This window comes from Hyla sarda, chromosome 9 (assembly GCF_029499605.1).
Source record: "Hyla sarda isolate aHylSar1 chromosome 9, aHylSar1.hap1, whole genome shotgun sequence".
NCBI classification, from domain to species: Eukaryota; Metazoa; Chordata; class Amphibia; order Anura; family Hylidae; genus Hyla; species Hyla sarda.
The window spans coordinates 79,698,207-79,711,348 of record NC_079197.1 but is presented as its reverse complement, the minus strand read 5'-3'; the positions used below and the strand labels follow the sequence as shown (position 1 = coordinate 79,711,348).

Here is a 13,142-nt window from a genome sequence, read left to right as displayed (position 1 = left end):
TGGGTACTGTAGTCCTCCCATTCCCCGTATTATCCTGGTTGCCCGTCTTTGAACCCTCTCCAGCTCCACTATATCTTTCTTATACACTGGTGCCCAGTACTGTACACATTATTCTATGTGTGGTCTGACTAGTCATTTGTAAAGCGGTAGAATTATTTCCTTGTCGTGGGAATCTATACCCCTATTGATGCACCCCATGATTTTATTAGCCTTGGCAGCAGCTGCCTGACACTGGTGACAACAGCTAAATTTACTATTAACTAAGACTCCCAAGTCCTTTTCCATGTCAGTCGTCCCAAGTGTGCTCCCATTTAATACATAATTCCAGCCCGGATTTTTCCACCCCATGTGCATTACCTTAAATTTATCAGTGTTGAACCTCATCTGCCACTTCCCAGCCCAAACCTCCAACCTATCCAGATCCATTTGTAACAGTGCCCTGTACTCTGTTTACAGCTTTACAGAGTTTAGTATCATCTGCAAAGATTGCTACTTTTCTATTCAACCCCTCTATAAAGGTCATTAATAAATATTAAATAGAACGGGACCCAAGACTGACCCCTGTGGTACCCCACTAGTAACAGTCACCCAATCAGAATAAGTACCATTAATAACCACCCTCTGTTTCCTATCACTGAGCAAGTTACTTACCCACTTACACACATTCTCGCCCAATCACTCTCATTTTATGCACCAATCTTTTATGTGGCACCGTATCAAATGCTTTGGAAAAAATCCAGGTATGAGACATCCAGCGATTCCGCTTGGTGTAGTCTGGAGCTCACCTCCTCATAAAAGCTGATCAGGTTAGTTGGACAGGACCAATATTTTTATCAATATACTCCAAAATAGCACAGTACTTAATTCCTTTAGAACACGGGGGTGAATGCCATCTGGACCTGGTGATTTGTCTATTTTGAATTTTTGTAGGCAGCACTGAACTTCTTCCTGGGTTACAGGTGACCTGTACTGTGGAGTTTATCTTATCGCGCAAACATCACCAGTCTTCCTCAGATTGTTTTCAATGCAGAACCCCAGAAGTTGATTTTGTTCATCTTAGCTGGGCATGACCGCCTATCCAGTCTGTGAGTCTCTGTACCACTGAACATAGAGGTCTATCTTTGGTTCTTTGGATAACAAACTGGCAGCACAAAGTTGGCAGACATGCTCTCTTGCTCAAAAATATATTGTATTGCGATGAATGGCAGATCAAGTTCTCTCTCTAACTTTGTGGCAAGGGCTTGTTAAAGGGGTAATCTGGTGGAATTTTTTTTTTTTTTTTTTTTTATAATCAACTAGTGGCAGAAAGTTACAGATTTGTAAATTACTTCTATTTAAAAATCTTGAACTTCCTCTGGAAGCGGAGTACTGGAAGGATTTTTTCTTTTTAAATTTTCCGTCTGACCACAGTGCTCTCTGCTCTGCTCTCTGCCAATGTCATGAACTATCCAGAGCAGGAGAGGTTTGCTATGGGGATTTTCTTCCACTCTGGGCAGTTCCACACATGGACAGAGAAGCATACAGCAGCTAATCAGTACTGGAGGGATTAAGATTTTTTAAATAGTAGTAATATACAAACCTGTAACTTTCTGGCAGGTGATTTAAAAAAAAAAAAAAAAAAATTGCTTTCCACCAGAGTACCCCTTTAACTCGGTAATACCATATGAAAAAGGTAGTGTATCTGCACCATCGATGCCCACAAAAGTTCTTTAAGATTTTGGCTGTCAGGAAGAATTCTATGAACACTGGGGCAACGCCCACAACCCCCAGTCCTATTTAATCAAACGTACTGCCTTCTATCCTCATGTTTGGCTGGTGGGACTTGCAGTGGTATGATACTAATACTGTGGCAAATTGTGGAGGGAGCATCTTTTTCTTTTGTTTTTCTATGAGTTTGCATGTGTTGTTTCTTATTGATCCTACTGATATTATGGTACATGTATTTTTCTTTGATGTCTGGCATTCTCTCTTTTTTTAACCCCTTAAGGACTATTTTCACCTTAAAAGACCAGAGCATTTGTTGCACATTTTTTGACCACTGTCATTTTAAGCATTAATTACTCTGGGATGCTTTTACTTATGAATTTGATTCCAAGATGTTTTTTTGTGACCTATTCTACTTTAACATAATAGTACATTTTCGTCGATACTTGCATCATTGCTTGAAAAGTTCCAAAAAATGTCATGAACTTTTTTTCATGAAAAAAAAAAAAAAACTTTGAAGTTCTCTGCTTGTAAGGAAAATAGACCTAACAAATTATATATTGATTCCCATATACAATATGTCGAGTTTATGTTGACATCATAAAGTTGACATGTTTTTACTTTTGGAAGACATCAGAGGGCTTCAAAGTTCAGCAGCAATTTTCAAAAGCTGAATTTTTCAGGGACCAGTTCAGTTTTGAAATGGATTTGAGGGGCCTTCATATTAGAAATACCCCACAAATGACTCCATTATAAAAACCGCACCCCCCAAATTATTCAAAATGACATTCAGAAAGTGTGAACCCTTTAGCTGTTTCACAGGAATAGCAGGAAAGTGGAGAAAATTAAAAATCTAAATTTTTTACACTAACATGTTCTTGTAGACCCAGTTTTACAAGGGGTAAAAAGGAGAGCAAGCCCCCCAAAATGTGTAATCCGATTTCTCTCGAGTAAGGAAATACCTCATATGTTAACGTCAAGTGCTCTGTGGGCGCAGTAGAGGGCTCAGAAGCGAAGGAGCAACAATGGGATTCTGGAAAGTGAATTTGTTAGGAATAAAGTCAGGGGCCATGTGCGTTTACAAAGCCCCAATGGTGCCATAACTGTGGACACTAACTCCTGAGCCTTGTTGTGCGCCCGCGTTCACATATAGGATATTTCCATACTCCATACGGAACAAATTTGCGTTACAAATTTTGGGGGTCTTATTTTTCTTTTACTTCTTGTGAAAATGATGTATGGGGCAACACCAGCATGTTAGTGTAAAAGAAAAAAAATTATTTTTACAAAAACATGCTGGAGTAGACCCAAACTTTACCTTTTCCTAAGGGGTAAAATGAGAAAAAGCCCCCCAAAATTTGTTCGACAATTTCTCCCGAGTACAGAAATATGTGGCTCTAAACTGTTGCCTTGAAATACTACAGGGCTCTGAAGTGAGAGCGCCAGATGTTACAGAACTAAACTCCCAGCATGCCTGGACTGTCTGGGCATGCTGGAAGTTGTAGTTTTGCAACATCTGGAAGGGCTACAGTTTGGACACCACTGCACAGTGGTGGTCAAACTGTTGCCCTCCTAGTAGTTTGGCAACTCCTAGAATTCAGCAGTGAAGATCACTTACCACTGATCTTCACTGCTGCCTCCGCTGGTCCCCCTGCTGCCTGCCGCCAGTCTTGCGGCAATCGATTGTTCCCTCAACGCTCCGGCACCTGCCGCCATCTTCCTCTCGCTCTGCCAGGACATCCAGGGCCGGGCAGAGTGGGGATTTACACTTTCAACTGTCTGACAGCTCAAATCATCCCTTTTTTCCCGGGCTATCTGGTCAGAGACAAATCTGAATCGGCAATTTGCAGCGATCGCCAACTTGGGGGGGGGGGGGTGGATCTCAGGGGTTTGCATGCAATGATTTCAGCAGGCATCCCAGTCCAGTCCCCCGCCTGGCAGGTGACCGAAATTCCCACGGTCATTCAGGTACGCCCTTGGTCCTTAAGTACCAGTTTTAACCAGACCGTTCAAAATTTCGGGCAAAGCTCTTCTAGCCATTTTTGCCTCCACTTTGGTCTCCAAGGTCATTGCTGCCTGGTTGGAAAAAAAAAAAAAATGAAGCATAGACTGTTCTCCAGTGCTCAAGCCGAGAACATCACGCAGCAGATAGACAATGCCTGGCAAAAAGAGCTCTTATCTTCTCTAGTTACGCCAAGACTCCCATGGCAAGTCTGGCACCTTTTACTCCCTTTAAACTCTCTCCAGCCTGGTCTAATAGGTCTTTTGCCCTCCAAATTACATTTCGCATCCACATCTTGTTCTCACTGGCAATCCTGCAGCTTAGACATTTTGAAGGTGCTACCCCAATTGATTATATTTTAACGTGTTTGTGGTCCCCAAGAAGAACAGCTCAGCTCATTCAATCTTGGATCTGAAACTCTTGTCAGGATCCTGCAATCCAGATGGTTCGGTCAGTGTCTATGGAACCAACCAAATGTCTGTCATCCATCATCAACAGCCAGCATGCTTACCTCCACATACCTACACCAGTGCTTTCTCCGCTTCATGGATGGCTCGCCATGCTATCAAATTATGGCTCTCCAAATTCAGCCCATGACTAAGTACCAGGGGGATTTTCGTCACACCCAATTTAGATGATATTCTTGTCAAGGTAGAATTTTGAGAGTCAAGATAACCATGGAGATAGTTTTAATTGGCTGATGCAGGTCTGGGTCACTCGCGGCGAAGGTTCATTCTTCCAATTAGCTCCTCCCCCCCACACACCAGGGACTGCATTCAGACAACCCGTGGTACAAGTGTCTCCCCCACCCCCAATGAGATATCCGAGTAAATAAGAAATGTATTATGCACTGTAATATTAATCAGTTTTCATTGGGGCGGGGGGGACGGACGCACATCGCCTGCTGTTGATTTGGTTCAATCTGTTGGTTCTATGTTTGAGAGTTCAGACTTTTTTTTGGCTCCTTCTATTGCTTTGCTACCACCTGAAAAGCTTAGCACCAGTAAGGAAGTAAAGCCTACAGGGAACAGAAGATATTTTTAAAAATTCTGTCAGCATCCTAATAGCAGCTGCCTATTCCAATGGTTACTTTGTCCCCCAATGAAGACAACTAAAAAGATTTTACAGTAAGCAAAAAAAAAAAAAAAAATTATATATATATATATATATATATATATATATATATATATATATATATATATATATATATATATATATATATATATATATATATATATATATATATATATATATATATATATATATATATATATATGCCCTGTTCATATCAATACAAGGATTTACACTGGCAAAACAAAGTACAAGTCATATATTACTACCAGGTTTTTTTTTTTTTTTACTTTTTTAAAACATTTTTAGCTCCCCACTATAAAAGCTGTTTGACTATTGGGACAAGAAGCACAACATTCCTGACAAAGTTCATTCTTTAGTTTAAACTTTGTAGCCTTCATCACTGACTGTTTTCACATGTTCCTGAAAAAATGCAGTACTAAGGCAGCAACATCCCACAGCAAACATGATAAATTTATCCTATTACTACACAAATCTGAAAATAAAAACCAGGAGAACCAACCTTTTTGAGCGAGGTGTTCCTGTGAACTTTGCCTTTTCAGAAGAACTTCCCTGAAACAGATTAAGCATTAAGATTTATAAGTGAACTCATATCCACGTAACCCTGTACAGGATTAATGAATAGTAGTCATATACAATGAATTAGAAAAGGGGGTGTGGGCCAAGCAAACCAGATTCTTAGCTAAGCCTGTCGAAATGTGGAATAAGTGGTTAAAGTGAATATTTAAAGATGTGTCTTATACTTATATAGTTAGTATCCATTGGTATGGCTATGCTATGTTATGTTATATTATAGTACTGATTTATATAGCTTACCGATTTAGGCATAGTAAGTGACTGTGACTTAACATATAGTCCGGATACATGTGTGTAGTTAACACTTGGGTTTTATTGTCTATAGTAAATAGTATTTGTCTCCCTGAAGTAGAGCTGCAACGATTAATCAATAAAACGATTAAATTCGATAACAGGATTCGTTCTCGAAGAATCCAGTTATCGAATAATGGCCCGATTCATTGTCCGCGGTCAAGAGGCTGCTGAGAGTCCTGAAAATACAGCAGCAGCCTTAGTGACTGTCTCAGGCTGAGACACTCAGCTCCACCCTCCGATCAGTGTTACCAGTTAGGAGGCTGCTGCTCCTCCTAACTGTCTCCTCCCCCGCCGCCATTTTACCTGCATTTTCCCTCACTCAGCCCATGAGGATCAGTGACCCTCCATTTTCTGCCACCATCCGCTGCCACCTCCAGGGCCCCCGTACGGTAGGTTGAGTTTCCAATACAGCACACACTCACTGTGCTGCGGCCCTGGCGGCCTCCAAGGGCCTCTGTCCGTGTGTGTCTGCAGTCTGCTCTGCTATACACATGGGGGGTATGTACAGAGCAGACTGCATACAGACCATTGCACCCTGGTGTCTTCTACAGACCTTAGGGTGCAATGCTCCATGTGTATAGCAGTGTGTGTGTACATTCCTATACAGGTGGGGCTATGTGCAGAGCAGTGCACCCTAGTCTATACTACAGACACAAGGGTGCAATGCACTGCATATACCCCCATGTGTATAGCAGTATATGCAGAGCATTGCACCCTTGTGTCTGTAGTACAGTATGCAGTGCACACAGCTTTATCCATGGGGGTATGTGCAGAGCATTGCACCATTGTGTCTGTAGTGGACACTCGGATGCAATGCTCTGCACATACCCCCATGTGTATAGCAGTGTGTGTACTATGTACACACTGCTATACAAATGGCAGTATGTGCAGAGCATTGCATCCTAGTGTCTGTACTACAGACACAAGGGTGCAAAGCTCTGCACATACACACCGCTATACCCATGGGGGTTATGTAGTACATATACACTGCTATACACATGGGTTGTGTGCAGAGCATTTTCACCTTAGTACAGTGGTCCCTCAACATACGATTGTAATTCGTTCCAAATGACCCATCGTTTGTCGAGTCCATCGTATGTTGAGGGATTTGTGCAATGTAAAGTATAGGAAGTTATACTCACCTGTCCCCGCTGCTCAGGACCGCGTCCTCACCGCTCCCGATGCTGCCCTGGCGTCTTCTTCGGGATCCTCCGGCTTTTTCCGCATCTTCTCCGGTGTCCGGGCCTCTCTTTCTGGTGACGTTATTACGTTGCTGCGCCGGGACGGCGTGCGCAGGACGTAATAACGACGCCGGAAAGCGAGGCCCGGACCCCAGAGAATATGCAGAAAACACCAGAGGATCATGAAGTGGACCCGGAGCAGTGGGGATAGGTAAGTGAACCTGTCCGGGATGCTTAAACTGCTATCCGACAGCAGCTTAAGCATTTTGCGCTGTCGGATAGCAGTTAATGCGATGGCCTGACATATGATCAAATCGACTCACGATGCTTTTATATGTCGGGAGGTTACTGTATTTGTAGTACTATAGAGTACTACAGACATGGGTCGGGTGCAATGCTCTGTAGTCTGCACATACCCCCATGTGTATAGGAGTGATTTTTTTTTTTTTACTTTTATAAAAAAAAAAAAAGTCAATTAACCACTTCCAATAAAAATTAGCTCTCCCTTTTCCTATTGCTATAAAAACTAATACAGGGTGGGCCATTTATATGGATACACCTTAATAAAATGGGAATGGTTGGTGATATTAACTTCCTGTTTGTGGTACATTAGTATATGTGAGGAGGAAACTTTTCAAGATGGGTGGTTAACATGGCGGACTTTTTGAATCCAACTTTTGTTTTTTCAATAGGAAGAGGGTCATGTGACACATCAAACTTATTGGGAATTTTCACAAGAAAAACAATGATGTGCTTGGTTTTAACATAACTTCATTCTTTCATGAGTTATTTACAAGTTTCTGACCACTTATAAAATGTGTTCAATGTGCTGCCCATTGTGTTGGATTGTCAATGCAACCCTCTTCTCCCACTTTTCACACACTGATAGCAACACAAAAGTGAGATTTCTGTTCTTACCGTAAAATCCTTTTCTCGGAGGATCCATTGGGGGGGGGACACAGACCTTGGGTATATGCTGTTGTTGCTAGGAGACTTGACACTATGGAAACCTAAAAGTCAGCTCCTCCCAGCAGGATATACCCGCCTACAGAGCCTGAGGTAATCAGTTTAGTCACCAAGCAGTAGGAGGAGATGACCGAGAGGCAGAGAACCAAGACCAATCCGAGGCAACCAGAACAAAAAAATAACTGCTTACCTGTCCGAGGATGTGTTCAAACACAGGAACACCAAAGAAAGGGTGGGAGCTGTGTCCCCAATGGATCCACCGAGAAAAGGATTTTACGGTAAGAACAAAAATCTCCTTTTCTCTATCGGCTCCAATGGGGGACACAGACCTTGGGACGTACTAAAGCCATCCTCTGGGTGGGTAAGGATTCAGTCAGGTGAACGGCTGGACCACCACCGCCGCCTGCAACGCCTTACGGCCCAGAGTAGCATCAGCTGATGAAAAAGCATGAATCTGGTAGAACCTTGTGAAAGAGAGCAAAGACTGCCACGTGGCCGCTGTACAGAACTGCAAGGCCGAAGCCACGCAGTGAAAGGATGCCTTGAAATACAGGCAGAATGAGCCAAAACCCGGAAGGGGGAATCTTCCCCTTGCAGTGGTAAGCAGACCGGATTCACCGAAAAATGGTGGCCGTAGAAGCAGGTCGTCCTGTAAGATGACCTTCCGAAAAAAATAAATAAAAAAATAAATAAAAAAAAAAGGAGTCACACTGCCGAAAGGAAGTGACTGAGTGAAGTCCAAACAGCCCTCTCCACAACCAGTTTGTGGAGCGAACTCCCTGGGATGAGAAGGGGCCGGACAAAAAGACGGCAGGACTATGTCCTCATTGAGATGAAAGTCGAAACCTTCTCAGGTAAAAAGGACGGACCTGGACGGAAAACAACTTGTCCTGGTATACAACCAGGATCCAGAACGGCAGGAGAAAACGGCCAGCTCTGACACCCACCTAACAGAGGTAAGAGTAATGAACGCCACCTTCCAGGGTAGGAGGCAAAGAGGAATGTCCCTGAGAGGTTCAAAAGGAGCGCCTTGCAGGGCACCTAAGACCAAGTGTAAGTCCCAAGGGGGAGAAGGGGACCGAGAAGGAGGGGCAGTGTGTGCCACTCCCTGAAGCAGGTCTGGCCATGAGAATTGAATGCCAGAGGACTTTGAAAAAGAATGAAAATGGCCGAACTTTGACCCTAAAGGGAGCTGAGAGGCAACCCTTGGGCCAACCCTGACTGGAAAGGGGTCAGGGAAGGAAAACCACGACCAGAGAAAAAACGCTGAGATTCACACCAATGAAAATAAGACCTCCAGGTATGGTGGTAAATCTTCACAGAGGATGGCTTGCGAGCCCTCAGCATGGTGCGAACCACTTTGGAAGAGAAACCGCGGTCTCAACCTCCACACCGTCAAAAGCAGAGACGGTAAATAGGGGTGGCACAGGGGACCTAAGATAGGAGGTCTGTGCGAGAGGGAAGGCACAGCGGTAAGTAGTTAGGAGCCTGACTGCAACGATGTACCACGCCCGCCGGAGCCAGTCTGGGCCACGAGAATGGCGGGAACACCCTCTGCCGCAAGTTTCTTCAGGACTGTGGAATGAGAGGAAGGGGAGGAAACCGATAAGGTAGGGCCAGGCCTGACTAAGAAACAGATAAGGAAGGGCAAAGCCTGACCAAGAGAGGAACGCTGCAGTTGTGGCGGGACGAGTAGAGGTCCACGCCTGGAGCGCCCTAGAGGTTGCAGGTCACTGCAAACAACTCCGGATGTATGAACACTCACCTTGGACAGCTGAGGACCAGCTGAGACAGACCACCTACCAGTTGAGTATGTCCGGAATCAAGATCGCTGAGAAGGTCGGAAACACGAGTTCCGCCCAGAAGGGAATTTCCCAAAGAAGCAAGCAAAGATCGAATTGCCCTAGTCCCAGCATGTTTATGGGGAGAAGGGCTTCTGGGGGGACCAAGGCCCCAGACCGGCCTGTCCTTGAAAACACCTCCCCAGTCAAACAGACCGGCAGGAAGGGGCGCCCCTGAAAAGCAGGGGGAAACTAAGTCACCATAGAAGGGACCGAGAAGACTGTCAAGAGAGAACGATGTTGCAGTCGAGAGACAAAGGGAACCTGTCCCACCGGAAGAGAATCACCAGTTGAAGAGGTCGGTGATGAAAACTGGGCGAATGGCACGGCCTCCACGGCCACCAGCAACCAACCCAGGACAGTATGCAAAAGCGAATGGAAACTGGAGCAGGATGCCAAAGTTACCTGACTCCTGACCAGAGAGTCAGCCGAATGTCCGGCAGAGTCGAAAGCGGGCAGAGGCCGCGTCGAACTGGAGCCACAGGAGAGAGGTTGAACTTGTCACGATTAACCAGCCGAAGAGAAAACAAGGGTTGGAGGTTGAGACTAAGACTCCCCAGAGTCTGGGCCCTGGTTGGAGCTCTGATCAGGAGGTCGTCCAAGAAGAGAATCACTGAAACAACTCTTGTCCGTAACAGGGCTATCACAGTTCTCAGGTCCTTGGTAAGGACCCGCGTAGTAGTGGACAGACCGAAAGGGAGAGCCAAAATAGAAAAATGGCCGTCCGAAAAATGCAAAGCGGAAGTACCGCTGATGACCAGGAAAAACTGGAATGTGGAGGCAGGCATCCTTGATGTCCACCGAGGGAAGAAAAACTCCCCTTGAACCATGGACTCCAGCACCGAACGGAGAGACTCCATTTGGAATGGGAAATAGAAGATGCTGATGGAAATGCTCGAGAACCAGGATTGGGCGAACAGCAATGCCTGTCTTGGGGACCACAAAGAGGTTGGAATAAAAAAAAATAAAAAAAATAACCTCGAAAACCTTCACCTGAAGGAACAGGGACAATTACTCCCTGGATGAAAGGGAACTGGAATGCGCCCCGAAATGCCTCCGCTAGAGAGGAGGACCGGGGGGTCCGGCAAAGAAAAAAGCTGTCCCATGGAAGGGAGGCAAATTCGACGCTGTATCCATTGGCTGCAACATCCCTGCCCCCGGAAACCTGAAAGTGCGTGACCAGGCATCCCGGAAAAGTAAGACGACCATCCACCCGAGAAAAGTCGGCGGGTGCGGCGGGTGCCTGCTGGGGCCATAAAACAGCCGAAACAGTTAGCCGACCTCCGTGAAGGCGCCTGACTGGACCTATGTTGTTACCAAAGGTCCGCAGGACCAGAAGGAGGACTTCCGATGGAAAGTGGTTCTGCGAGCCTTATCCAGAGGTATAAGGAACTCTTTCCGCCCGTCACCTAACTTCTTAAAGGCTGTTGTCCGCATTCCAGGCTATAAGCCACATGGAGCGAAGGAAGGCTACCAGGTAGCCTGTGGCAAAAGCAGCACAGCGGCTGCGCATGGAAGCAGAAACCAGAAAATCTCCGGTATAGGAGCATCGGAGAGCTAGTCTAGATAAATCCCCCGGAGGGATCCTGAATACTACCCTGGCGGAGTTGGGAGACCCTACTGAAAGGGCATCTAACACCCAGGCAGAAGCAAAAGCAGGAAGAAAGGAAGAACCTTCTGTCTCAAAGGCAAATTTTGCCAAAGTCTCCACCTTCTTGTCCGCTGGATCCTTGAAGGCAGCCGCATAAGCCAACGGCAGGACAGTCGCCTAAGAGAGGCAGGAGACCGTTAGATGCACAGTTGGAGAGGAGGACCACCATTCAATGAGGTCCTTTGCGAAGGATACTGCGTTTGAACATTCTTCGTTTTCTGAAACAGTTTGTCAGGGTGCCTTCAGGCGGATTCCAGCAGGGCGTCAACGTCAACATGAGAGCTGAAAGTCCTGTGTGCTGGTCGGGCACGAAGAAAGGAGACTTCTGGAGACACGTCCGAAGTTCCTGGGCCCTTTAGCTGGAAGGTGTCTCTTATGGCTGAAACCAATTAGTACAACCAATTAGTACACCACATCAGGCATATCTGTGCAGCCCTCTGAGTCGGAGGTAGTCTTGAATCAGAACCCTCATCCACAAGTTCTCCAGGTGAATGAAAACGAGGTGAGGCAGCCCTGGAAGAGGTCGGGCACGATGAAAGGCAATTTCTGGAGCCACGTCCAAAGTTCCTGGTCCTCCTTCCTGTGTCTCCTTATGGCCGAAACCAATGAGTTCACAGTGTCGGCAGAATCCGAGCGGTCCTCAGAGTCGGATGCCGATTCGGAAACCTCATCCACAAGTTCTCCAGGTGAATGGGAACGCGTTGAGGTGGCCCTAGATGAGAAGGGAGACTGACTCGGTACGCGGCTCTGGAGAGCCAGAGTGGCGGGAGCATCCTCTGGAAGAGGGACGCTTGTTATAAGCTAAGGTGGGGCGGGGGCGAGACCTATGATGGGATCGCCCGTACCTGTCCGAAGACCCCGGGGATAATTCAGAGGAAACACCCCTATTACGCTTGCGAGAAGCGTAGGGGAGCGAGTGCCCCCAGAGGGCCGACCTCTCCAAGGCAGTCACCACAGAACGGGAGACCTGCGCCAAGTCGGATATAGACTGAGCGAAGAAACCCATGCTGGAGGGAAGCCGAACCCACCGGATCTGGTAGAACATCCGGGGTAGTAATAGCCGGGGGGGTCTGGGGGAGCAGTGGTGCAGGCATAACAAGTAGGTTCAGTAGAACTAGACATTTTGTGTTCAGGCTATTATAGGTGTAAAAAGTAACTAAGGACCCAGCTATCTGTGTAGAGGAAGGAACAGTTTCCGGGCACGACATAGTAATAAAAAAGGAACAGTCTCACCCTGGTCTGTGTCCCTCAGACTGCAGCTGTGAGGAGAGAGAGAGAAACAGAGAGAGAGAGAGAGAGAGAGAGAGAAACAGAGAGAGAGAGAGAGAGAGAGAGAGAGAGAAACAGAGAGAGAGAGAGAGAGAGAGAGAGAGAGAAACAGAGAGAGAGAGAGAGAGAGAGAGAGAGAAACAGAGAAGAGAGAGAGAGAGAGAGAGAGAAACAGAGAGAGAGAGAGAGAGAGAGAGGAGAACAGAGAGAGAGAGAGAGAGAGAGAGAAACAGAGAGAGAGAGAGAGAGAGAGAAACAGAGAGAGAGAGAGAGAGAAAACAGAGAGAGAGAGAGAGAGAGAAACAGAGAGAGAGAGAGAGAGAAACAGAGAGAGAGAGAGAGAGAAACAGAGAGAGAAGAGAGAGAAACAGAGAGAAGAGAGAGAGAACAGAGGAGAGAAGAGAGAGAGAGAGAGAAACAGAGAGAGAGAGAGAGAGAAACAGAGAGAGAGAGAGAGAAACAGAGAGAGAGAGAGAGTAGAAAACAGAGAGAGAGAGAGAGAGAAACAGAGAGAGAGAGAGAGAAAACAGAGAGAGAGAGAGAGAGAAATCAGAGAGAGTGAGAGA

General features: G+C 46.0%; 1 protein-coding gene across 3 annotated transcripts in view; it reads right to left on the bottom strand.

The window, feature by feature from the left end:
* Nucleotides 1–13,142, bottom strand: part of ATRX (ATRX chromatin remodeler) — a 252,284-nt gene that overhangs the window by 208,577 nt on the left and 30,565 nt on the right. For all 3 annotated transcript variants that reach the window (XM_056540843.1, XM_056540841.1, XM_056540842.1), the window contains one exon: nucleotides 5,301–5,350. In XM_056540843.1, coding sequence (XP_056396818.1) covers nucleotides 5,301–5,350 — 50 coding nt within the window. The remainder of the gene's footprint in view (nucleotides 1–5,300; nucleotides 5,351–13,142) is intronic.